This window comes from Tetrao urogallus, assembly GCF_951394365.1.
Source record: "Tetrao urogallus genome assembly, chromosome: 8".
Taxonomy (NCBI): domain Eukaryota; kingdom Metazoa; phylum Chordata; class Aves; order Galliformes; family Phasianidae; genus Tetrao; species Tetrao urogallus.
The window spans coordinates 23,148,826-23,175,472 of record NC_136821.1 but is presented as its reverse complement, the minus strand read 5'-3'; the positions used below and the strand labels follow the sequence as shown (position 1 = coordinate 23,175,472).

The window sequence follows — 26,647 nt, the reverse complement described above, 5'->3', positions numbered from 1 at the left end:
TTATTACTTTATATATTGGAAGTATAACCTTTGTATTCTGGTACTTCCTAAGTTTCATTATATGGGACTCCTAAATGAAACAACAATCTTCTGCCTTTAACAATTAGAGAAATTGGCCAAGAATGCTTTTAGAAGCCTTTACAGGCACAGCTATGTATTTTCTTAGTAGTAATCTAGCAAATATTTTCAGTACAAGGTTACCGATTCTAGTCAACGTGGTCTTAAATGGAAGAACATCAACTGACTTTTTACATGACAGCTTGTGTTCATAATGTTTCTGGAAGGACTCTCTACCTCTTTTCATGCTTTTTTTGAGGATGAGCATCAACAGTCCTCAGCCTAGTTTTTCTGAACCTCAGCAATGAAAGAAATTTTCAGCATGTTGGTTCAGCATGGGGGCACCATCCCCTCTGTGCTAATGGCTTCAGGGTGAATGAGAAGACAGAATAAAAGAAAGTAATGAGAGATCAAACCTTTATAATTTTGTGTGACATTTGATAAGATGATAACACTGCATGAAGAGATACTATTTCATAGAATGACAGAATCACAGAACCATTTGAGTTGGAAGGGATGCGTGAAGGTCATGTACTCCGACAGTCCCTACAGTGAACAGGGTCATCTACATCTCAGTCAGGTGCCCAGACCACCATCCAGCCTGATCTTGAATGTGTCCAAGGACTGGGCATCCACCACATCTCTGGGTACCCCGGGTATCCTGTGCTGTGCCTCACCACCCTTATTGCAAAAACTTCTTCCTTATGTCCCATCTAATGACTAATCTATTTTGTCTATGAGTTTTGAGAGTAACTAAAGCAAGTTACAGGTTCTAGCAGTACTTTGTAGCAGATAGGAAATGGAGAAATACTTTCTAGCAAGAACTGTAAAAACAGCAGATGCATTCTGTCCTATGACTGACCATCCATGGGTCAGAAATAGGTCATGATCTTTCTTCCAAGTACATGAGATGCAGTGGCCATGAAGAGCTGCTGTGAGACAAGGATAACTGAGTTCCTTTGAGGCACAGTCAGTGATCTCTACCAGGTCTGCACTACTTCGAGAATTTCCAGTGGTCCAGAGGTTTTGGATACAAATTCTATGCTGGAATGTAGAGCCTACACACAAATGTCATGGGATAAATGTCGTGAGATAATCTATTTGGAAATATCTTTCTCCTGCCATGAAATTATTATTAAAAAGAATGCAGTGAAGTGCTTAGGAAGATTTGGAGGCTTAACTTCTGTCTTTTAGCAGCTTCTTTGGTCACTGTGCTTAAAGCTGCTGTATGCAGCAAAAATAAAGCTTTTAAAATGTCTACAGGGAATAAGGGATATGTGCTTCTGTGAGATTATCACATTAACTTCAACAAGTAAGACTTGCTGAAAGCCTTCCATCATTTTCAAGCATGATTTTTGGCAGGTGATGAGTTTACATTTGATTTCCCAGCTTGTTCTTGATAATGAATTTAGCTAGATTATGATGAAGACTTTCAGGCGTGCAGACTGTTCATGTGTTTGGCAATTTCAAGATTAAGCAGCTTTAGCTAGCACTCTATCTAGTGTATATACAATTCAGGGGAACCTTATAGATCAAATGCCAATCTTCAGTCAAATATAAAGATTTATCAAAAGCCATCCAAAGGATAATTTGCAGTTTACAAATCCTATAGAACATGCATATTTGTTTTTGATTTCATGGATTGAATGCGAAATGGAAATATGAGATAATGGAAGTGGAAGCTGAGCTCATAAATATACTCACAGAATTTAGAGTAGGAAGAGACTTGTTGGATACTAGTTGGATCTAACAGAAGACAGAAAACACTTAAATGTGTGTACATATTAAGTTATTTTAAGATATTTTCATTAAGCTTCAATCTGGAAAGCTGTTGAAGAGGGGAACTGAATTAACATTAATGATGATTCATTGGTGAAAGTGAGAGAGAAGTGTTTGAAAGATGCTTAAAGCTTCTCTGAAATAGGTTATATTCTTCATCTATGGAATGTACAAATGCAGCCAGGGCAGATTCACATAGTCTCTAATGGTGAAAGTTACTTTTGGGGAATGATGGGCAGTGCCAGGGAGAGAGACAGAGACAAGACAGACACACACACAGCAGGGAAGAACACACAACAGGATCCCAGATAAGCCTCCTCCTCTGGGGCTTCTCTCCGGGGCAGCTGGTGATGATTATGATTATAGTGAAAGGTTACAGAGCTGTGAACAGGAGACATTTAGCATTACTGAAGCATTCCAGGCCCTTGCAATGTTTGATCAGGTTTGCTGAGAGTGAGTTAGGCAAAAATTTAAAAATGCTTTTACAGAGCTTGGACCGGTTTGTGATTTCAGGTGGAAATCACGTAAGACTCTTTGGCTTTGAGAAATTTCAGCTAGATGCTAAAGAAAATTTGGGAATTTTGACTAAATTTTGATTAATCCTTTAAACACACTTGACCTTGATACTAAATGAGACCCAAATGGCATTATTTACACAGCATTACAGTTTTAATACTATGAAAACGTATAGAGTAAGTTAAAATGAATTGAAGCCTGATGTAAAATGCCTGCCTGTTGAAAACCACTTCATCTTGCGTAAATACGATCAATATTTAAACAGCAAAGATGACTATCATCATAAAAATGTAGGTTTTTTTCATTAAGAAAGTGTGTGCTATATAGCTGCAGAATTTCTATTTTAATTCCTCAATATGGGAATGAAGTTTTACTATATAAAAATGTTGGCTGAATTACCAGCAGATTCAATATTTATTTTCCAATGACTGAATCATAATTACAGATCAGTGTGTACCACTCATAGTGCTTAAAATAATCACAAAATGAATTGTGATTCATGAAACCCTTAGCAACCGCAAGGCTTCCTGTGCATAGGCTCAGACACAGGAGTGACTGAGAAGTTGTTTCATTAAACACATTTGCAGCACCAGAAGTGTGATATATCTTTCTTGCAGTTCTCTGAATCAGAATGTAGAGACACAGCACCTCTAACCAGAAGGAATATTAGATAACTGCATTGTTTTGTTTTCAGAGGAATGAAATGTACATCAAGATCCAGATAAGGAGCTATCCATTCTAATCCTTGCCCATTATTGACCTGTTGCCTTGACTGGCAAAGTGTCCTTGTGTCAATGTATTTTCCTTTGTGTAAAAAGTCTTGAAGTAATGGCTAGTTCTTTTGAAGCCACGCTACTGTCTATATTGTAATGGCAGGAGGGAGTGGGGAAACAAGACCTGCTAACCAAAGGGATTGCTCCTGAACCTTTATTAGCATATTTTGAATATTTTCCTATTTCCTCTCATCCATTCTAATGATCTAGTTTTTCATAACCATGTATTAAAAATATTACAACTGTATCTGCAATTTTGTTGTTTCACAGATGGTATTTATCTTTTTTCCTGTAGAAAACATGCAGAAAGGGAATTATAGCCTTGCCATCCCACTAAAAGGTTTCTAACAACCGTTATGTTATTTTGATTTTTGACTTGAAGAAGCGAGAGCGTGAACTTTGTACATAATTTATGCCTGTTATTACAACTTCTTTTTTATTTCTGATCTATATGATTATATAAAGTATTCATTGGAATAAGTGGATTATTTAGATATAGATGTCCTGTAACTTGTGATGCTCCCCAGGGGTTGGTGCTGGGTCTGGTCTTGTTCAACGTCTTCATCAGTGACCTGAATGAACGGATGGGCTCCATCATCAGCATATTTGCTGATGATACAAAGCTGGGAAGATTGGCAACATGCTAAAAGGCTGTGCTACCATCCAACAAGACCTGGACAGACTGCAGAGTTGGGCAAGGAAGAACCTGATGAGATTTAACAAGAGCAAGTGTAGAGTCTTGCACCTGGGGAGGAATTACCACACGCATCAGTACAGGTTAGGGGATGACCTGCTGGAGATGAGTTCTGTGGAGAAGGACCCGGAGATCCTGGAGATCTGTTGGTAGACAACAGGTTGGCCGTGAGTCATCAGCCACCATGCGCCTGGTGGCCAAGAAGGCCAGTGGTATCCTGAGGTGCATTGAAAAGAGAGTGGCCAGCAGGTTGATTCCCCTCTGATCTGCCCTGGCTACTTTGTCCAGTTCTGGGCTCCCCAATTCTTAAAAGAGAACAATCACCTAGACAGAGTCTAGCAGAGGGCCACAAAGATGCTTAAGGGCCCAGAGCATCTCCCACATGCGGAAAGGTTGACTAACCTGGATCTGTTCAGCGTGGGGAGGAAAAGATTGAGAGCGGATCTGATAAATGTTTATAAACATCTAAAGAGAGATGGATGCAAATGGATGAGGCCAGGCTCTTCTCAGTGGTTTGTAGTGATAGGATAAGAAGTGATGCCCTAAAACTGGAATGTAGGAAATTCTGTACTAACGTGTAAGAACTTCTTTATGGTAAGGGTGATGGAGCACTGGAACAGGATGCCCAGAGAGGATGTGGAGTCTCTTTCTATGGAGATATTCAAAACCCATTTGGAAGCCTTCCTGTGTGACCTATCGCAGGGTATGTGCTTTAGCAGAGGACTGGACTCAGTGATCTCTGGAGGTCACTTTCAACCCCTGCAATTCTGTGATCTCTTGAGGTCCCTTCCAATCCCTATGATTCTGTGATTATATGAACTAATTGGATTGTCAGAAAATGGTTACTATCCTCCACCTTACTTTTAATTTCATATTACGTACCCGTCCATTTTTAGTTTATAATGTTCATTTAGAGGGTTAAATCACTCATGTAACAGTAATTACAATCAAGTTAATCTTCTTAGTCAGTATTAAGTTGTCCAAACAAAATATGAAATCGCAGTTTACAGGAAAGTGTTGGTTCTGTCCTCAGTCTTTTTTACACATTGTCAGGACTTACTCATCATCTTTTCAAGTAATTAATACATTTGGCACACAGCAAGGATTTTCTCAACCAGTTCATGAAACATAACAATTTATTAGTTGTAGTTGTACTTAACTTAAACAATACACACCATTTTAAAATTACATTGTGATTACTAAATATTAATACAAATATCTTTTTCCTCTGAAATTAGCATAAGCATTTTTAGAATATTATTATTAATATTTTATTTTAAAATAATATCAATGTATTCACTGTCCATCCCTCAACAGTGACTTCCATTATCTTCAAAATATAATAGGAAACAAGGTTTATTTATGGTTTATTTTACAGTTTACTTCACTCCCCCTTTATCTGTTGCAAAAGCCAACTATTTTGCACAAAGTTTCCAAAGCAGTTTTAAGCTAAGTCCAGATGTGTAGGTTAAAAAGCTGGTTCTTTGCAGTGCTTGGCAGTGGGGAGGCCCACTTGGAAGATGAAGACAGTTGCTGGGAAAGCAGACGAGTATTCTTGCTGGGCAGAGGTGTCAGAGGCTGAAGGGTGAGGGCCAAGCAAGCCCAGCCCCTGCGCCTGCTCACTGTCAAAGGCAGGTGGGGGCAGAGTGTGCCTGCATTGTCCAGCAATGTTTCTTACTCCTGCATCATGGCTGTTAGTGGTGTTTACCTAATAGGACAGAAGTTGGCTCTCCACCCACTGCCTTTATTACTTGCAGATGTCTCTCTCACCCTTACAAACTGGGACTGGTAGTTTTAAACTGTGCTTGTTATTTGTCCTGAGAGAAATAAGATGTTTCTTTCTCCATAAGTCTATTTCTTTCTATTGTGTTGTGTTAGCTCTGCATACAGTTTATTTTGTACCTCAAAACAGTTCATTTTTCTATTTCACGGCTATTTGCTACTTCAGATTTTTCTCATTATTTCTTTCTTACATTTCACAGGCAGGATCGTACAAATTTTAGCTCCAGTTTTAAGTAGCATTTCAAGTTTTCCAATTGTATTTCTCATGTTTCTTTTTCACTTATTACATGTAATTCCACAAAAACAAACAAAACCCAATCCTGTCCAGCTGCAGTAATCACTATTTTTTAGTTCTTTTTCTTTCTCCTTTTTACAAAAATTCCTTTGTCTTGCAGAATGCTGCACTATAAGCATTTTAACACTTGTTTTGTCTTATAAGCTGATGTATTTATTTTTTTTATCAAAGTGACATTTTCAGTAAAGAATATTCAATCTCATTATTGAAATATTCTCTCTGTATCTCTGGCTGATTAAATACTGGAACTGGTTGAAGTTTGTGGAATCTCCATGCTAGAGAATATCACAAACTCAGTTGGAAAAGCCTCTTGCAATTTGATCTGACTTCGAAGTTTCATCTACTTTGGATGCTGACTCTGCTTTAAGCAAGGGCTTGGACCAGGTAGGCATCCCCTTCAACCATATTATCCTGTGGTTTTATGGAGAGCTGCATTGGGTCAGCTGCAGACATTCTTGAGAACATAACCACACAATGCGGATGTGTGAGGTGACCAGGTCAGCACTGAAATGTATGAGTTTTGTCTTTTCCTGTCTCTGTGACCTCTTCAGAATCCCCTTAACGTTGCCTGAGAAGACTTTCCCAAATTTCCTGATGTTTTATTTTGTTCCGCATTCTTCCTAGTGTAAGAAATGATAGCTGCAGGGCAAACTGCATCAGCTGACTGTGACCTGTGAAGTAAGGTATTGCAAGGTCTTTGTTGCTTTCCAACTCCCTCTGGATTTTCTTTCCTCCTGCAAGCATACAAATAATTCCACATATCTGTCATTTGATCTATGCCCTGAGGAAACAGAGCCATACAGTTAAGAGCAAAATACGCTACAGGAAATCATAGGGTTTTAAGCAATTTTGAACCATGATTGCTGTATTCTAGCCTGGTTCTCCCTCTGTTAAATGATGCATTTTTAAATCAGTTTACCCTTCCACCTCAAAAAGTGAAATCTGACACCAAGGGAACAGCACAAATGGTTAAATTATTGGCAAGTTGTAGCAGTGGTGTCTGTGCGCGGGAGAAACCGTATGCATGGGTGCATGCACTGCTGAGAAGCAAATCTCAGGAGAGTTACTGTGCATGCACCGAGTACTGCCAGCTTGCTTAGTGAATTTGCTTCTGCAGTCATTAGGTGCTCTGAGAGAGAGGGAACAAAGTTCTAGAACTGCCTCCTTGTGCATAAGGTTGTTTCTGTGTAGGAGATGCATTCTCACAGTATTTCAGCCACCCACTTCAACCCTCTAAGAAAAAAATCAACTCTAATTTTCCCATTCCATTTATACGTAATGCATTGTGTAGCATACCAAGTGGTTATGGTTGCTAAGAGCCCTATTTGTATTATGCTCGGTACTAATTTCAGGTAAGACTTTGAAGAACTGAGGAAGCTGATCTTTCACAATACCATAAGCTAAAATTATGCTTATTTCCAAATAAATATAAAGGAAAAACATGAAGGTTGTTTTATGACGGAATAATACTTTCCAAGTTTGTGGGAAATTTATTCCCAACACTGCATCATTAAAAAAAAAAAAAATCATACATTTTAATTAGGTTGAATCAAATATTTTATATGCTAATAAAAATAAATGAACATAAATCTGCCATAATTTCATTTGCCTATTTTTTTCTATTCATTATTTCTACTGATTTTGTATTGCTTATATTTATACAATGTGTTGCATGTTATAGATTTTCTCTATAAGTAGCCAGCATTAGATGACTAATTTCAATTTTTTCAATTCAATTAATTTCAACAGACTTCTGAACTAGATGCTCGTTTCACAATTTTTTTCACATTTCATAACATAAAAACATTATCCCATCAAAACCGTTAAAATAATAAATGATTGTTATAATAATTTTATTATTAAAATCATAATATATCTTTACAAGAATCTGCCTTGTATGTTACAAAACTGTAAATCATTTCAGCTTAGAGATTTGCACAGAAAGAAGAAAATATCCATACTTGTCTGAACATCCTTTTTGTCACAGCTCTACAGAGTTACTGATAATTTTTTATTTATCTGCAGTGCTGTGATTTCTCCATATGGTTTAACTGAGCACTGTCAGAAGTGTTCTCATCAAAGAGTTTAGGAGGAATCTGATGTTCAAGTAATTTGTCTGTGCAAGTTTATTGCCACAGAGGCATGAGTCCATGCATTACAAAATCTCTTTTGGGCGTTTCCATGTTTGTAATGTAAAAGAATGTTCTCAAAACTAAAAGTTAAAGCACACTTGGGAAAATATTTGGATTTTTCTAATGCCATAGGCACCACCTTTCTTCTGGTATAATGATGAATTCTCTGTAAACACAGAGCAGTGGAGCTCCACATTAGTTCATATTCTGCAGCAAAAATATACTGGAGGCCAAAATAAAAATAAAGTCATTAAAATGAAGGAAAGTCCATGTGTCATGGATATTAAAAATATAACCCAAGTTTTAAGCAGGGAAAAACCATGTATGACAACCTGCAAAGCTTTATTTAGTGTTTAAACAAAACTGGAGACTAGCAGTGTCACAAATTAATATAAAATACCTGTGATCATAGTTAGCGAGTCCTCTCTGACTTATTGGACCTCTGACTCTTAATGGACCTTACATATTTGATAAGCTGTAAAGAATGGACAATTATGTGTGAACAATTATGTTATGTGTGTTCTCAAAGTGGATTTAAAAACAAAAAAAGACAAAAAATGCATCGGAGGTCTCTTCACAGTGACTGTTGCATTGCTTCCAATATTCCAGATGGAAGAAGCTGTTACTAAAATTTGAAATAAGCAATGCCCTGACATATACATTTTTTTTTTTTTCTTCCACAGATTAAGATGCTTGGTGAAGCAACTGGAGAAAGGTGACATCAATGTGGTGGATTTAAAAAAGAACATTGAATATGCAGCATCTGTGCTGGAGGCAGTTTATATTGATGAAACCAGGTGAGTCTGACATGAATAAAATCATAGAATGGTTTGAGTTGGAAAGGACATCACAGATCACATAGTTCCAGCCTCCCTGCTACGGCAGGGCTGTCCCCACCAGCTCAACTGCCCAGGGCCCCATTCCATTTGGCCTTGAACGCCTCCAGAGATGGGACACTCACAGATTCTCTGGGCAGTTGTGCCAGTGTCTCACCGCCCTCTGAGTAAACAATTTCTACCTTATATCTAACCTAAACCTCCCCTCTTTTAGTTTAAAAAAGGAAGAGCAGTTGGGAGTTACATTTTACAAATCTAGTCTTTGCATGCAGTTGTAAATGTTATGAAATGAAGATCTCTGCAACTCAGAATAATGGGTAGCTTTTAGATTTTTTAGTGACAAGGTTAAAGCACTTAAGATTTTGAAGATGAGGTGTAACCATCATCTGGAGGATTTGCTTAGTTTCTGTCATCTTCACTTGCCAGATGTTGACAGTATAAAGTCATAAGAAATTTCTGAATGATGGATGATGGATTTTCTTTTGCACATAGGTCACACAATGATAATCATACTGAGGACTATGTCACGAAAAAAATGAGCTGTTTGGAAATGAAATGCTCACAGATATGAGTCAGGGTATTATAATCTGGCCACTAACACATAAGTTAACGAAAAGTTGTGATTTATTTTATGGTATTTAATTATTTGTTTGTATTTATCGTTACTGGCAGTATTAATGGCAGTCATCTTAAATGTGGGTTGACTTCAATGAAATTGGAACTTCTAAGTAAAAGTTCTTCCTGAAAACATTTTAAGATATGTAATATAATTGATGCGAACTAGCTAATTTACAATTTTATTTCAACATGCTTATTTTATTTTTTTTTTTTAAAGCAGAATGTTCTTGTAAAACAGTCTGCCAAACCCTCTTCAGTACTGCTGGAGCACGCATGCTATGTCTAGTCTCAGTCCCTTCTGACATTTAGGAAGTCTGCCATCTACTAATTATTGCACAGACCTAGCTATTTCATCCTCTCTTTCTTCTTGGAAGTCTGCAAATGTGATACAGTGCATAAACTGCAGCTCTAACTTCTTCCAGTTTCCTTTCCTTTAATGTGTGTGATTCACACACCAAACCTTGCTGGTTTGTAATTAGGAGCATCAACTATTAGGCAATAGAAAGCATAAACATTTGCAAACAGAAGGATGAAAACAATAGCAAATTTGGTACCAATGCTCTGTTTTTCCCAGATTATAATACAGACTGGGCTAGCAAAATCACTTCTGCTGGCGTCCTGCTCTTAGAGTTAATGCCTGTCCAGTTCTGTAAAAGACTATAGAACTCATTTTTTTCGTGACATAGTCCTCAGTATGATTATCATTGTGTGACCTATGTGCGAAAGAAAATCCATCATCCATCATTCAGAAATTTCTTATGACTTTATACTGTAAGAGAGACTTCCAGAGCAGCTGAGTCGTAGTTAATTCCATTTATGTACCACTACGAATATAATTATTTCAGTTTTGCTGATTGATTTAAGTTAATTAAGCTTCCTTTGTATCGTATTGTATCAAGGACTGGTTTGTGCATTTAAAATAGTTTGAAGTTAAAGTGATAAAATTTCTTAGGGAGATGTACAAAGAAATGATCAACACACTTCTCTTCAAGCGTATATTACCCTAATAGCACCATAACATTTTATTTTCCAGTAATAGTTCTAAATGTAAATTCTGTTGACACAGTTCAGTTTCTCAAGAAGCTTTGGAAAATCTGGGTCCTCACCTCTGCATCATGCTATACCCTAAAATCATCAGTGAACAGAACTTCACGTATTTTGCATGAACAACCACGGAGCTGTGTCATAGCTGCACAGTCAGTTGGGAGCAAGGATGTAATTACTCCTTCCATGCACCTCCCAGGCACTGTGATTAAGTGGGTACAGTACTCATAGCTCTTTCTGAGTAGTAGCACCAGGACTGTGAAAAATTTTTGTTTCTAAAATAAGGCCTCTATTGAAACAAATAGTATCATTATAACGAGGAACCCAGTCTTTCTAGCTCCGTGTGGGAGTATCAAGAAAAGTAACAGAAATTTCATATGCAGAGAAATCTGGTACACCTGAAAATGCTTAGATTTCAGCAGCAGCAGGTGCATTATTTTCACTGTAAGAAACTCTTTAAATAAGTTTATTGCCCTCATAGGTCTCAGTGGCAGGATTATTAAACTGCCCAAATGAAAATAAATATACTTAGCTTTATAGTGGTCTAGAAGATTTTTGTCATTCTCAGGCTATTTTCTTAACCTTAGGAGCATTATGATCTCATAATGGTGATTATTCAGATGTTTTCAAAAAAAATCATTATGTTTGGGGAAGACCACAGGATGTCCAACCTTCATCCTGCGCCCACTAAGCCATGTCCCTTCTTGCACATCTACCCTTTTCTTGAGCACCGCTAGGGATGGTGACTTCACCACCTCTGAGCAGCTCATTCCAATACCTCATCGCTCTTTCTGAGAATAAATTTTTCCTGATATCTAGCTTGAAATCTTATTTATGAATTGCATTCCATATTTTGTGTAACAATATGATTTTTCATTATAATAAGTCATAAAGGAAATTAATTAAAACTGAGACAGATGTCTAGTTTTGTTGTAACTCACTGAATACTTCTCCAACACAACTGCAAACTGAGCTGATAGACATACTAATTTTTGTTATTATTTTCTCTCTATATATATACATTAAGCATATGGATTATGTATTTCCTCCCATACCTACAGCTATTTTTCTGAAGTATTATGATGTAAAGGAATTTTCCTTGCCCATGCTACTTATGGCATGAGTAACAGTTAAAAATGAAGTAACTTTAATGAAACCAATTCTTCAAATTTTATTCTCCTATTTTTAGTGTTTAGTACTTTATATTCCATATTGTCTGTTTTGGTTTATAGTTTCTGAATTTATTTTCTGTCTCTGGACTAATGCAATGAGATTCAGATTTAGAATGGTGCATTGTTTGGACCTTCTGTTAAATGTATGGTAAGAATACAGGCTGAGTTTCCACTTTTGTGAAGTATTGTGAAATTCTAAAATATTTAAAATATTATCTGTACTACTGTTTTAAATTTTGACACTTTCCCATCTAAAAAAAAAATAATCCTGAGATTTGATGTACAATATAGAAAATGCAACGATGTCTCCTTGTCCAAAGTATTGCAGGTTTAGGACAAAAGGTTCAGTACAGAGCACTCAACTCACATTAAAAGAGCCATATTTTGTGTTTTACTAAACCATTGCTTACATATCCAAGAAGACCTCAGCTTCAACCAGGCACTAAAACTAGATCCTGTCTGTGATGTTTTCTTCCTCCCCCATTTTCTGGGAGACAGAACTCAATACCAGTTGACAGAGAGCCCTCTAAAGTATCTCAATAGTCAGATTAGGAATAGCAGTGAACAGAGAGAGATTTGATTTACTTTGATTGAAAGGCCTTTCAATTCTATAAAGTTGTATGTGGACATGCAAATATGTGCAAGCTGGCAGTACCTTAAGTTTTCATTTAGCGTACAACCATCAGCTTGAAATGGACTATAGAATTCCAACCCTTTAGCTGAGTAAGGAGCACCTTCCTCAGGTCCTCTTACTTGCTTCTCTGCTGTTCTGTTGCTCTCTGCTGTGGCCTCTGATCTGAGAATAATGTAGCATTTTTAAAAACTGGGTACACATACTTATATCCATACAAGCTCTTTCTAAAAATGTATGCAGTTGGGTTGGTGAAAAGGCAGAGAGGTAACACAGCAGGTTTTAATTACAGTGTTCTGAGAACAGACTCTTTTGGAACTAGCCAGATAGTAGAAATAGCATCCCCAAATTATGAAAAATTGATTTGGGGTAGTGATTTTCAGTATGCTGTATGAAAGATTCTGAGCTGACGGGAAGTTGGAAAATGGAGAGAAGTCAGATATATGTAAGTGCTGCTTTTCTCTGAGCTTAATTATCTGTGGCCCCATGTTAATTAACAAGCTTCTTTATCAAACACTTTTTAGGACTGCTGCATCTGTCAGTACTGCACAATTGTAAGGCACACGAGACACTTCCTTGAAAGAAAACTAGCACTTTGGTCACTGGAGCGGAGGCTCAGTGTCAGCTAAAAATAATCAGTGAACCTCTCACTCAGCAGATCTCTGTGGAAGAAGTTCAGACTTACTCAATAGGTGTTATAAATAATTCTGACAAGTCTTGCAGAATTTTCTCCGTTTGTACCTGACACTTGGCTTGAGGTAGTGGAAGAAGGATTTTTAGAGTTGAACAGGAAATAAATACAGCCTGATAATCCAGTGAGGACAGCTGTTCCGTTCCTTGTAAACACAGCTCTTCATTTGTGGTAAGTGAGAAGAAAATAAGTCAAGTAAAATGTAGATGGAAATGACAAAATTAAGAAAAAAAAAAGCATTTGAAAGCCAAAAACCCTGAAAATTTAAACTTACTGTGGAAAATGTTTTTAAGTTGTTCTGGATAAAGTCAGAATTTTTTGTTCCTATTAAAAGTTTTATTTTTACACTTCATGTGCTTTAATATTTTACAAAATAGACTTGATTTCAGGAAGATATTTATCTGTGTTTTTTCAATTCCATGCATAGATATGACTGGTTTTATACTGTAAAATACCCTTCTAAAAGACTTCAGTCTTTTGAGAACTTCTAACTTAGATGAGTTCATATTTCAGTAATATGTGAATGAGATGTGTTTTATATAGCTAGCAATTGCTTTCAGCATCTTTGTTTGAGTCATCAAGGAAAAATAACAAATACAAGTCATTGCCACATTCTTGAGGCAGAAAGGAAATCTCATTAAGGGTAAGTGGTGTTGTAATAATACGTGTCATCTGTTTGCATGAGAGATCTGGAAGTGCTGGAGGTATTTAAATGATACCATAAAATAAACACAGCAGTCTTTTTGAGGAAAAACTCCTTATTTAAAAATGTTTGCATTCGGATATGCATAAACTTAGTGAAACAGGAGGTCATTAAACCCAGTCTTTGTGTCTGCAGCTGTTCTATACACCTAGGACCATAATGAATTTCCAGAGCACTGCTCCAAGTAAATAGTAAAAAGAAATACCAAGTATTTCTGCTGCTGCCAGCCGGGAAAAATGCTAAACACTGACTGTGCCACTTGCAAGAGTTAGAGTTAACAACATCACCAAACATCTACGTGTCCTCTGAAAACACACCACAGAAGTATTTATGATGGGGACACATGTCCTACATTGTCATGTGGAATCGAGAGGAGAGGAGAGGAGAGGAGAGGAGAGGAGAGGAGAGGAGAGGAGAGGAGAGGAGAGGAGAGGAGAGGAGAGGAGAGGAGAGGAGAGGAGAGGAGAGGAGAGGAGAGGAGAGGAGAGGAGAGGAGAGGAGAGGAGAGGAGCCGAGCCGAGCCGAGCCGAGCCGAGCCGAGCCGAGCCGAGCCGAGCCGAGCCTAGTTTTGGCTAGTTGCTGGTGCTCACAGAGCTCTCTGTGATGAGACCATGAATGGAGCATAGCAGCAGCCCACTAACTCAGTGGTATTCTCCCCTGCTTCCTGGAGATTCCAAGGTGAGGAACAGTGAGTGTAGCACAGCTTTGGTTGCGTTTGCAAGCAGGAAGAGGCTGTTGCCTGTTCTCAGTACTGCAACAGACTGAGCCCATAGCAGCTGCTCTGTCTGAGACTAGTAATTAATATTTCCCAAAATAAATGACTTGGATACTTATTTGAAACCCTTGTGTCTTTTTTCACTTTGTTGTGGCCATTGATATGGATTTAGCAGCTTCTCTGTATTTTAAATAAGAATGAAAGTCAGAGAAGGCTCCATCTTATGCATTTCTTTATTATTTCATTTTCATAAGTTATATTTCACATTAGCGTTAAAAGGCTCTAAGCTACCACTAAATCAGCTTAGAGCAGCTGCTGCTTAGCATCTCACAGCAGGAGCTGGTTGCTTGACATTACAGGGCTGTTTGCCTTTCAGTCCCACTCACAGGTAGCGTACCAAATCCAGCTGACTTTGTGAATTGTAATCAGTCTACTGTTACATGGCTAAAACAAGTGGAATAAGATGTCCTATTTGGTAATTATTTGCCAGATGAAAAAAACTGGACTTTATGACTCCTGTGTGAGATTACTTAGTGGAGGGGAAATTGAAAGGGACAGTTATTTAAATGTGAAGTTAAATCAGAGTCTTAAGTACTCATGATCCAACCAGCTTGCTATGAGTGTGTATTGCTGTCCTCTGTATCCAGTCCGTCATTAAATATACATTGCTTTGTCATTAATAAATATGTCACATGAAGAAAATTATTCAGTTCACCTATTAAGTGATTCTAGAAGTGATATTTAGAAATCACTGAGAAAAAAAGCTTATTTTGCTGAGAGTAATTCAGTGTATTCCAGCTGTGTAAAATTTAAAATAAACCTCCAAAGGCTTTTGTACTAAACCAAAAGCTTTTCTGAAAGGGGAACTTAAAACAGCATCAAAATTATGTATACGTATAAGATCGAAAGTTATTGACAATCTGTTAACTTTGACTAAAATTCTGCAGATCAGTTCAGCCATTTAATAAATGGCCTGACTACATTTTCAGAAAGTTACTGAATGTTTATATCTCAAAGTGATTGATGTCAATTTATTTGAGTCATGCCCTGCAATAGACCCTGTTCTACAGAGCTTCTGGAATTAAAGCAATTGATCAAAAACAGGAAAATATATAAAGTAACAGATATACTCCTGAAAAATTCAATTTTTTTAAATAATGGATATCATGAGCTGAATTTTAAGACTATTTGTTGTCTAGGTCTGCATTTCTGTATAGAAAAGCAAGTTGAAAGGCAGTACCTATCAAAAATTAAATATTTCCAGTGATGATGGCCCTTCACCCATTAGTTATCTGCTTTCATAATGTATTTCATCCAGTCTTTGGCATTTGCTGTAATTAATTAATAGTTAATTAATTTGAAGTTCTAAATCTGAGGACAAGTTTTTTGAAGAATATGCTAAATTTTTTAAGTGTTGATTAGTTCATTACTTATTTAGAAAGACTTTTATATACCTATAATGGGCCACAATCATTTTTGCTGTTTGCTTAATCTTCAGTGGTGCCCAAGTTAATCTTTTACTGAAAGTAAGTAGAAATTGTACTGTCCTATGAGGATGTAAATATTGATTAAAGATATTGATTCATGCTCATTCATGAATATAGTGAGACACAAATAATTAGGAAAAATGTAAATCATCCATTTGGGCTATAAATTCTTTGCCTTCTGTTTCCAGACCTAGAAGAGGAGTTTGGTCAATTTACTGGCTAGGTCATTAGCTTGATTAATTAGCTAAGCAATAAAGAGCTAATACTTCCTTCTCTCATCCTTTCCCTGGATCACATAATGCTCATCTGTGTTCTTTGAAATCTTTCACCATCTCAGTTAAGTAAAATGACTGATTGGCACTGGTAGTTTTTTTTTTCCTCCTCAGCTATTATCTAATTTTTCTTTTTTTCATTTGCTTTTCCATCTTTTCCTCCATGGTACATTTGATATATTCCTAAGGGAAAAGAAATATACTTCTGACTCGCCCATTACTATATTTAAAATTCTGATTAAATGAAAAAAGAGCTAGAAATGATCACTGCTTAAATTTTGAAGAATTACTTTTGATAGAAAAACACAGTACTATGACAAGAAAATCAGGTTATTAGTTACTATGGCTGCAGTGTTAATTGACTGCTAAGCTGAAATGCCATGGGCCATATCTTACATATTCCCACAACTGTCAATGGGAGCTCCAGTCATGGAATGAATAGAATTAAATAACCTAAGCCTCCCCCTCTTCTTCCCACACATCTCTCTTCCACATATTGCATCTACTTAATAGGCTAATGATATATGGGCAAAATAACTGTACGTAACCCTGAAATTCTGACTTCATGTTGAAGAAAAAGTACTTTCTGTGGCACACATTTTGTTAGAGCATTTTTCTTCATAGTCACGAGCCACCTGTAAAGAGTGTGCGGTGACCAGATTTGCAAATCCCCCTTGTTAGGTTAAGGTAAAACGATACTCAAGGTCCAAACACAGTCATCAGTTTTAATGAGAATCTCTGTACTACAATTATCTTAAAAGCATCAGCACTCTTACAACTATATCTGTCAAAGCTGTGCAGCTAAACCATGTGTTTTTATAAGAAATTCAAATAAACCTTGTATTACCTACCAACTTTACGAGGGAAAAAGAAAGGAGAGAGATGGAGGGTGGAGTGCGGAGAGAGGGACAGAGTGAGAGACAGACAGACAAAGAGATGACCAGTCTAGGTTCCAGTGTTTGTCCAGCCGACAGGGAGGTCCTCAGTCTGTGAGAGTGCTTGTCTAGAAGCTTCCAAGTATTGAAGTCTCAAAGCCCTCCAGAACTTCTCTTAGGCTTCCTTTCAGGTGGGGTTTGCCATCACAAGTTTGTCAGTAAGTTCGCAACAAGTTTACAATAGACAAGTTTGCCTAAACTGCTGCAAATGGCAGTTTGGGACAGAGCAAGTCTGTCCTGTCTCTGCAGGACTCCCTCCACTCAACCACATCTTCAGCCTCCAATTTGTTGTCAGGGTGATGGTCTTATTTAGGAAGTGTTTAAGACAATTCCAGGTATGCCACAGGTAAAGTGTTTTTTGTTGGTCTGCTACATTTGTTTATTAGCATTTTTAAGTTTAGGAGAGAAAAAGCTAAATTACGTGCCTTGGTAAATTAATATGTGTTTTATTAAACTGAAGTTTAATTTGAACTGGAGTTCATGGTTTGCAATTCAGTGGTACTTGCCGTACTACAGTTTTACTTTGAGGCTGACTTACGAGAACAACTGTGTAGCTCTAACAGAGAAAGTAAATACCAACCATGTCCTGACTTCAGTCAGGTTGCTTTGGGGAATGAGACTATGGATCTTGCAACCGCTCCATTCCAAATAGTTCATAAACTAGAGGTTCTATCTTCTATTTAGCAGTTGAGATCGCTTATTATTTTCTTCATCAATTTATCCAATGGCATTTTTGAACATACACAAAGTTTTATATTGCAAAAGCTTACAAAAAACTCTGCACTATTCAGCAAGAAGATCAATGGATTAACAATGTTTATCTGTCTTGACCTCATCTTCTAGTATTATTTAATCTTTTTCTTCTCTTTTTTAACGTAAAGGCACCCCAAATAATTTCCTATAAAAATAATTTACATATTCACCTGTGATTCATGAAGCAGAAGGTTAGAGCAAGAATTCTAATAATAATAGAATATATTTTTTCCTTTTATCTGAAAAATAACTTTCAGTATACAAAACCCAAGCACCAGTAACTGCCTACTGAGTCACTGATTTTACTGAAGCTCTTGGAAGCTATCAGTTCTAAGCAGATACACATTAAAAGGCCAGTAATATAAGTGCTCAGGAATAAAAATATTCTCAACATACACTTCTGACCATTACTTTTTTTTCCAGTAGTTATAGAAAATGTTGAATTGTAAAACTTGTTCAAAGCGATGATGACAATGCTCAGTGGTTGCACAGAAGCAATGTGATCATAAGCTTTCTGGAAGAGCCAGCCTTTGTTTCTGTTAAGTTTCGATCAACAGAAGTGACAGTAAGAGGCACAGATGTGTAGGAAAATGGGCTTGATCATCTTCTTGGTATGTTCACTTCAATGATTTACATGCTTAGAATTCAAAATGCTTCAATGCAAAACCAATATCTGTGTCAAAAAAAAAAAGCATCAAAATCAAAACCTCATCCTAGCAGTATGTAGAAGCTAATTTTTGCTACTTATATATAGTGATGAAATACTTCTTGTTAGCACTTCTTGTTAATATCTGTTATTTCTGATACTTTTGCTGAAAGTTCTTTGTTTTACTTTTAGTAAAATTTATGTGTGCATTTTGCAAGTCAGTAAAAATACTGATAGAACAATATGAAGTTCTTATGTCACAAGGCAGACATTTGTGAAACACATACATTGTATACACATCAATCAACACTCAAAGTGTTTTCATATCAGTAAATAAAAGATGAACAATTAAATATATATTTTGCACAATCTGCAAAATGGAATATGTATGTGTATGGGAACTGCTGAGTCACGGCCTGAACCTCTGATTAATCACCTGAGGCGAGCCATGAGTCAGCCAGAGGAGCACAGGTGAAGGCAATTCACCTGTGCTGCTGGAAGGGCTGGAGCCAGGCTCCACCCCTCCTAGACCTATTTAAGAGCTGGCTACCAGAGGGGAAGGATCTCTTCTGGAGATCCCCTCTCTTGGTGTCTTCTGGTGAGCTCAGTCGAAGGGTAAGCTCTTCCGCTTATTCTCTTTGTGATCATTGTCTACCTTGCTTGATTCTCTCGATTATATTGTGATTACAACATCTTGATATCTGTTGATTAAACAACTATATTGCAATTATAGCATCTTGATTATACACTTGGCGAGCCAGGCAGGCCAAATATACTGAAATTAACATCATGTCTTTTTTATGGAATTTCTATAAATGGGTCAAGGGGGAGAACAATACTCCTCTAGAGAAAATGATTCCAGGGCAGATCCCAGGATTTGAGGGATCGCCCTATTATGAGTTAGCTACTATCATTGAAAAATGGGGTCCCTTACGCGTTATGGGCAATATCTCCCCATATCGCATGGCGGACTATTTTCAAGGACTTGGCAAGGATGTCCTCACTACTAAAGAAAGACAACTGGCTGCCTCCATGGTGGCATGGCCATTATTAACTGCCTTAAATCATGCGGACTTAAGAAATAATACTTTAGAAACGGAAAATCAGCTTTTGAAAGACCGCGTTGAAAAGCTAGAGCATGAACTTGGCGTTTTAACAGGGAAGAAGCCAATTCTACATCTTCCCGTAGGCCAAATTCGTAGTATTTCAATAAATGATGACCAGACTCCTGAATCAACAGACTTCGTTGATCAGGTGAACAAGAAATCCAAATCAGACCTTGAATGTCCTATTCTGACTGATCCCCTGGAAATCCGTCCTGTTGTAACCCAGAAAACAAAAAAAGTACAGGACAGACCAGCAGGGGTGCCGCCTGATCAATGGCCCCCTGCCCAGACTCATTTACATGTAACGGCACGGCCATACACGGCAACAGAATTAATGGACTTAGTACAACGATTTCGGCAGAAGCCTAGAGAAAGTGTGCCAGCTTGGTTATTGAGACTATGGGATTCTGGGGCAGAAAGTGTCTTGGTGAATGGCCCAGAAATAGCCAAGTTGGCCACCATGACCATCCATCCTGCTCTCAGACAGAGGTTATATGTAGGTAATCAATATCGTGATGAAAACCATTCCATACTAGAATGGTTAATGGCAGCCTGCCGTATGGTATGGCCGAATAAATCAGACATACCTTTACATACAGGCATGTGGTCCTCCATGGAGGACCTTCAAAACTATATCCGCGAACTGGGTGTAAGAGAGGCCATCTATGAAGATACATTTGATGGCCCTGATATGGTTAAATTTTCAGCAGGGATGAGAGATTTAATTTTACAGCAAGCTCCCTCCCATCTGTATGGCACCTTAGTCTCCATATTGAATCCCCTTGTAGCATCAGAAGCCGTAGTCCAGCAGGCTGCCCAGTTAGTTGCCGACCTGGGAGAAACAGAACGCCTGCGGACTAGGCGCAATATTCGGTTTCTGGAGGAAGCAGAGGTCCTGCCGGTAAATAAAACCAAAATGCCGGCTACTCGAGCTCCTCCATCGGGACCCATAAGGGTATCCCGAAAACAAATGTTTAATGATTTAATTCGGGCTGGGGTCCAATTTGCTAAGATCGACCGCCAGCCCAACCATGTCCTTCTCCAGCTCTGGAGACAACTAAAGGACAATCAAAAATTCCAGAGCTACCCTAAGAAATCAAGGGTAAGAGCTATAGAGAGGGTTCCAACAACAACATGGAACCTAGAAGATTTTATTATTCCAAACAGAAAAAAGAAGCCACCTCAGGTGTCTCGGGCCACAATGCCTGAGCCATCAGAAGCAAAAGAATTGGCCCTAGCCCAATTCATGGAGTGACAAGGGATGTTAGTCCCCGTAGGGCCTCCAGACGGGACCGGAGGCCCTATGTAGAATTAACGATTTATTGGTCCCGAAAAAATATTCAGAGAGTAATGGCATTGGTAGACACAGGAGCAGAAACATCAATTATCTATGGAGATCCGGGAAAATTTGATGGTGACAGAGTGATGATTGGTGGTTTTGGGGGACAGACTATTCCTGTCACCCAAACATGGTTAAAATTGGGGGTTGGGCGTCTCCCACCCCGGGAGTACAAGGTGTCTATCGCCCCAGTCCAAGAATACATCCTGGGCATAGATATTCTATGGGGTCTGGCTCTCCAAACAACTGTGGGAGAGTTCAGGCTTCGACAAAGATGTATCAGTATCCGGGCGGTGCAGGCAATATTAAGAGGCCATGCGAAACATGAGCCTGTTTGCCTGCCGAAACCGCGCCGGATTACTAACGTTAGACAGTATAGACTCCCGGGTGGGCAAGATGAAATATCGAGAACGGTGCAGGAATTAGAAAAAGTGGGTATTATAAGACCTGCACACAGCCCGTATAACTCCCCCATATGGCCAGTGCGAAAGTCGGATGGCACATGGAGGATGACAGTAGATTACAGAGAATTAAATAAGGTCACGCCGCCTATTCATGCGGCTGTACCCAATATTGCCTCCCTAATGGACACATTGAGTAGGGAGATAAAAACCTATCATTGTGTCCTAGATCTAGCAAATGCGTTCTTCAGTATTCCAATTGCTGAGGAATCGCAAGATCAGTTTGCGTTTACGTGGGGAGGCAGGCAGTGGACCTTTCAGGTCCTGCCACAGGGGTACGTGCATTCACCAACGTATTGTCACAATCTAGTGGCGCGTGACCTGGCTGATTGGAGAAAACCTGATGGTGTTAACCTATATCATTATATTGATGATCTCCTGTTGACATCCGACTCACTGGAGGCAGTAGGACAGGCAGCAGATTCATTAACTGCCTATTTACAACAGAGGGGATGGGCTATAAATCCCCAAAAGGTGCAAGGTCCAGGCCTGTCCGTAAAATTCCTGGGGGTGGTTTGGTCAGGAAAGACCAAAGTGCTACCCAGTGCTGTCATAGATAAGGTTCAGGCCTTCCCAGTCCCTACAACATCAAAGCAGCTGCAAGAGTTTCTAGGTATATTGGGTTATTGGCGTTCCTTTATACCTCACCTGGCGCAGCTGCTACGGCCACTATACAGACTCACAAAAAAGGGGCAGCTATGGGACTGGGGGAAAACCGAACAGGATGCTTTCCAACAAGCGAAATTGGCAGTTAAACAAGCTCAGGCATTGGGTATATTCGATCCTACCCTCCCAGCCGAGTTGGACGTTCATGTTACCCAAGACGGCTTCGGTTGGGGCCTGTGGCAACGCCAGAGCTCTGTTCGGACCCCCATTGGTTTCTGGTCTCAGGTTTGGCACGGAGCAGAAGAAAGATACAGTATGATTGAAAAACAGTTATTGGCTGCCTATTCGGCATTACAGGCAGTAGAGCCAATAACTCAAACAGCTGCAGTTATAGTCAAGACCACTCTGCCAATTCAGGGGTGGGTGAAAGATCTGACCCACCTTCCTAAGACAGGGGTGGCCCAAGCACAAACAGTGGCACGATGGGTCGCCTATCTCAGCCAAAGGAGCAGTCTGTCTTCATCACCCTTGAAAGAAGAACTCCAGAAGATCCTAGGCCCAGTGACGTATCACAGTGATGCACCAAAAGAAATACTGGTCGCTCCACCAGAGAAGAGTCCAGTTCAGGAGGGAAAATATCCTATCCCTGAAGATGCCTGGTACACAGATGGGTCCAGCAAGGGCAACCCGAGCAAGTGGAGAGCAATAGCATATCATCCTTCCACCGAGACAATCTGGTTTGATGAGGGGGATGGTCAGAGCAGCCAATGGGCAGAACTGCGAGCCGTGTGGATGGTTATAACCAAGGAACCCGGTGATGGTATCCTGAACATCTGCACAGATAGTTGGGCTGTGTACCGGGGGCTCACTCTTTGGATTGCACAGTGGGCCACCCAGGAATGGACTATCCACGCCCGACCGATCTGGGGCAAAGACATGTGGTTAGATATATGGAATACGGTCAAACACAGGACTGTACGTGTCTACCATGTTTCTGGTCATCAGCCCCTACAGTCACCGGGAAACGATGAAGCCGACACACTGGCCCGAGTTCGATGGATTGAGAATTCACCATCTGAGAACATCGCCCGCTGGTTACATCAGAAGCTACGGCATGCTGGACAAAAGACAATGTGGGCAGCTGCTAAAGCATGGGGACTGCCCATACAACTATCTGATATCATCCAGGCATGCCAGGATTGCGACGCTTGCTCCAAGATGAGACCGAGATCGTTGCCCGAAACAACAGCCCATCTTGCTAGGGGACACAATCCTCTCCAGCGATGGCAGGTCGATTACATCGGGCCCCTTCCTCGTTCCGAAGGGGCAAGATACGCCCTGACCTGTGTCGATACTGCAAGTGGGCTACTGCAGGCCTATCCAGTACCAAAAGCAAACCAGGCATATACCATCAAGGCACTCACTAAACTGATGTCTGCCTACGGGACACCGCAAGTCATCGAGAGCGACCAAGGGACTCATTTTACTGGTGCAACGATACAGCGCTGGGCAGAAGAAAATAACATCGAATGGCGATTCCACCTGCCATATAATCCAACGGGGGCAGGCCTCATCGAACGTTATAATGGTATTCTTAAGGCTGCCCTGAAGACAGACTCCCAGTCCCTGCAGGGGTGGACAAAAAGACTGTATGAAACCCTGCGGGACCTGAATGAAAGACCTCGAGACGGCAGACCCAGTGCCCTGAGAATGTTGCAGACGACATGGGCCACCCCGCTTAGGATCCAAATTACGGGCACTGATCATCAGGTAAGACCCCAGATTGGTAATGAAAATAATCTTCTGCTCCCTGCCCCTGAAAATTTAGAGCCAGGTACCCATAAAATAAAATGGCCCTGGAAGGTGCAAGTAGGACCCAAGTGGTGTGGCCTACTTGCACCTTGGGGGAGACTATTGGAGGTGGGAGGCTCAGTAGTCCCTCCAGTAATAGGTACATGGCCTACTGATATTGTGGTCAACACTCCGATCTTTATTGCTAAAGGGACCCCCATCATGTCCCTGTGGCAGATCAGGACACCTCCTTTGGTGCCTGATATCGTTATGCAGCCGCAGATATCCGGCCAAAAGGTGTGGTACAGGCGGCCAGGACGTGCCCCCGTACAAGCGGAAGTGTTGACCCAAGACAGAAATACGGCCTGTATCTTGCCCTGGAGAGCAGACCTTCCCCTCCTGGTACCTGTAAAACATCTGTATTACTCCCCGTGAGTCTGTGAGCCTTCAGGACCACCGGAAGGAACAAAACGCCATCAAGTGTTCCAGTGTTGCTGTCAGATCACGTACAACACCCGGTGATGGTCTGCATGGGACTGATGGAACATAGAATGGACCTGCACCTCAGGACCTCATGCCTCCAGTCACATCATCGAGCACTGGCCCATAGAAGAACATGGACATTCACTAATCATCACTTGTCTTGAACTGTACCAACACACGTCGCGATAAAATTGTATAAGCGTCGCGATATACCGGATCTCTGTATTAGGGAAAGCTCACCCTTTTGTTAACCTGATCAGTGGTTCACGCCGTGAAGGGGTGGAGTGTATGGGAACTGCTGAGTCACGGCCTGAACCTCTGATTAATCACCTGAGGCGAGCCATGAGTCAGCCAGAGGAGCACAGGTGAAGGCAATTCACCTGTGCTGCTGGAAGGGCTGGAGCCAGGCTCCACCCCTCCTAGACCTATTTAAGAGCTGGCTACCAGAGGGGAAGGATCTCTTCTGGAGATCCCCTCTCTTGGTGTCTTCTGGTGAGCTCAGCCGAAGGGTAAGCTCTTCCGCTTATTCTCTTTGTGATCATTGTCTACCTTGCTTGATTCTCTCGATTATATTGTGATTACAACATCTTGATATCTGTTGATTAAACAACTATATTGCAATTATAGCATCTTGATTATACAGTATGCTATCCACACCTGTGGAAATATAATGGATTTCTTACAGATACTCATAGTTTCTTTTTTAGTCAAAGTGAATGAACATAAGTAGACAAAAATAACAAACCAAGAAATCAGTTCAGTATTGGTCAATATTGAACAATTTGTGATAATTAAGTGTAGTTTATATACTGCAATATATATCCTAATTTGTTTCTTTCCTGAACAAAATTACCATCAAATTATAGATCTATCTAATCATCCTTTTTTTCTACTTTGTGTAGAGCCGTATATGAGTCCTGCCCCTCCAATTACTGAATAATGACAATCATTAGTGAATTTGTTCATAGCTGTTTCTAGCGATGCACATGCCATGAATAATTGTTTGCCTATGTGAACTGTATTATTCAAAAGGTCAGGAAGATGTACGGACTTGCAGAAAATAGGCAATTACCACTCCGTGCTTACTCTCCTCTAAAGCTGTTTCATTCAAGCTTCTGAAAGAAAGTAATTATCATTGAGAAGTGATTAAGGTATATGTTGAATGTGTTCTAATCCGAGGGATCTGTAGGAGCTGGTACAAAGGACTGTGTTTACAACATCATTCTTTGTTACAATTGCCTTTCTTCCTTACTGGAGTAGGAACCAGAGGCACTTAACCTGTCACTCTCATAAAACATAGCTCAGTCACCTCTCATTACAAAGGATTGGTGTCATGAAAAAAATCTGGAGTGTTCAAGAAACCAAACAAAAAAATCTTGATTAAATAAACACTTTCTTCAAATTCTGATTTCTCTGTTCAGTCTTCTTAAAGTAATTCCTTTTATTATCAAATACAGACTGAATAATCCTCCTGATTTACAAATGAATGTTAAAAAAAGTTAGAGAAACTAGAAACAAGAAGTGTGTCTTGCTAGCCTTAATTCATATTCCACTGATTGGGGATGTGGTACCAAATTCACATCTACACCAGACTACAGCAAATAGCGTAGTGTTCTTTGTGCTACGCAGAAGATGTGGATTATTCCTGCAGCAGACTCTGCCAATGGTCTTTTTATTGCTGGAATAATTTCTTGTCTTTTGAATAGTTAGAAAAATGTTTTAGAAATTACAAGGCCTATTCCTGTTTATACTACATCAAATGCCAATCCTGAAAAAAAAATTTTTTAGAGCAATCTGTGCAGGATATTTAATGTATACTTCATATTTATGAAGCATACAGGATATTTAAGAATGGTGTTGTTCTAGTAGAGATTTCCGTGGACTATAACAGTTTTTAATCTGGGAAATAAAATCAGTCTATAGCTTTTGACCTCTTGGCAGTCTCAGCCCTGGTTCAGGTTTGCAAGATGATTTGCCCGAGTCCCTTCTTCTGCACAAATCCTTCTCCTCCTCCAGATTAAATTACCCACTTCTGACCAGTTCCCCACTGCCAGAAAAACTGCATCATCCTTGTCTATTCTGTTCCTCTTGTGTTCTGTGTTTGTAATCTGACAATTTTGTACCCCTAAAAAATAGGAACCACTGTTCTTTCAGAAAGCAGTGTTGTTGTGGGGAGAACTTTATGGATTTCTTTTCTTTTTTTTTTAAGTCCTGGTTGAGAAGTCCCACAAAATGTCCTGCCAACCAGATGAGCTGTTGAAATTGAGTATAGGGCAGATGAGCACAAATACGCAATAAACTCCAGTGTTCTCAAATAATTTATGTAACGT

The 26,647-nt window shown here is 39.5% G+C and overlaps 1 protein-coding gene across 1 annotated transcript in view; it reads left to right on the top strand.

Annotated features, from left to right (window-relative positions):
* Positions 1-26,647, top strand: part of PDE1A (phosphodiesterase 1A) — a gene marked incomplete at both ends in the record, with an annotated part of 150,991 nt that overhangs the window by 84,034 nt on the left and 40,310 nt on the right. Inside the window, one exon of the mRNA XM_079539130.1 lies at positions 8,712-8,825. Coding sequence (XP_079395256.1) covers positions 8,712-8,825 — 114 coding nt within the window. The remainder of the gene's footprint in view (positions 1-8,711; positions 8,826-26,647) is intronic.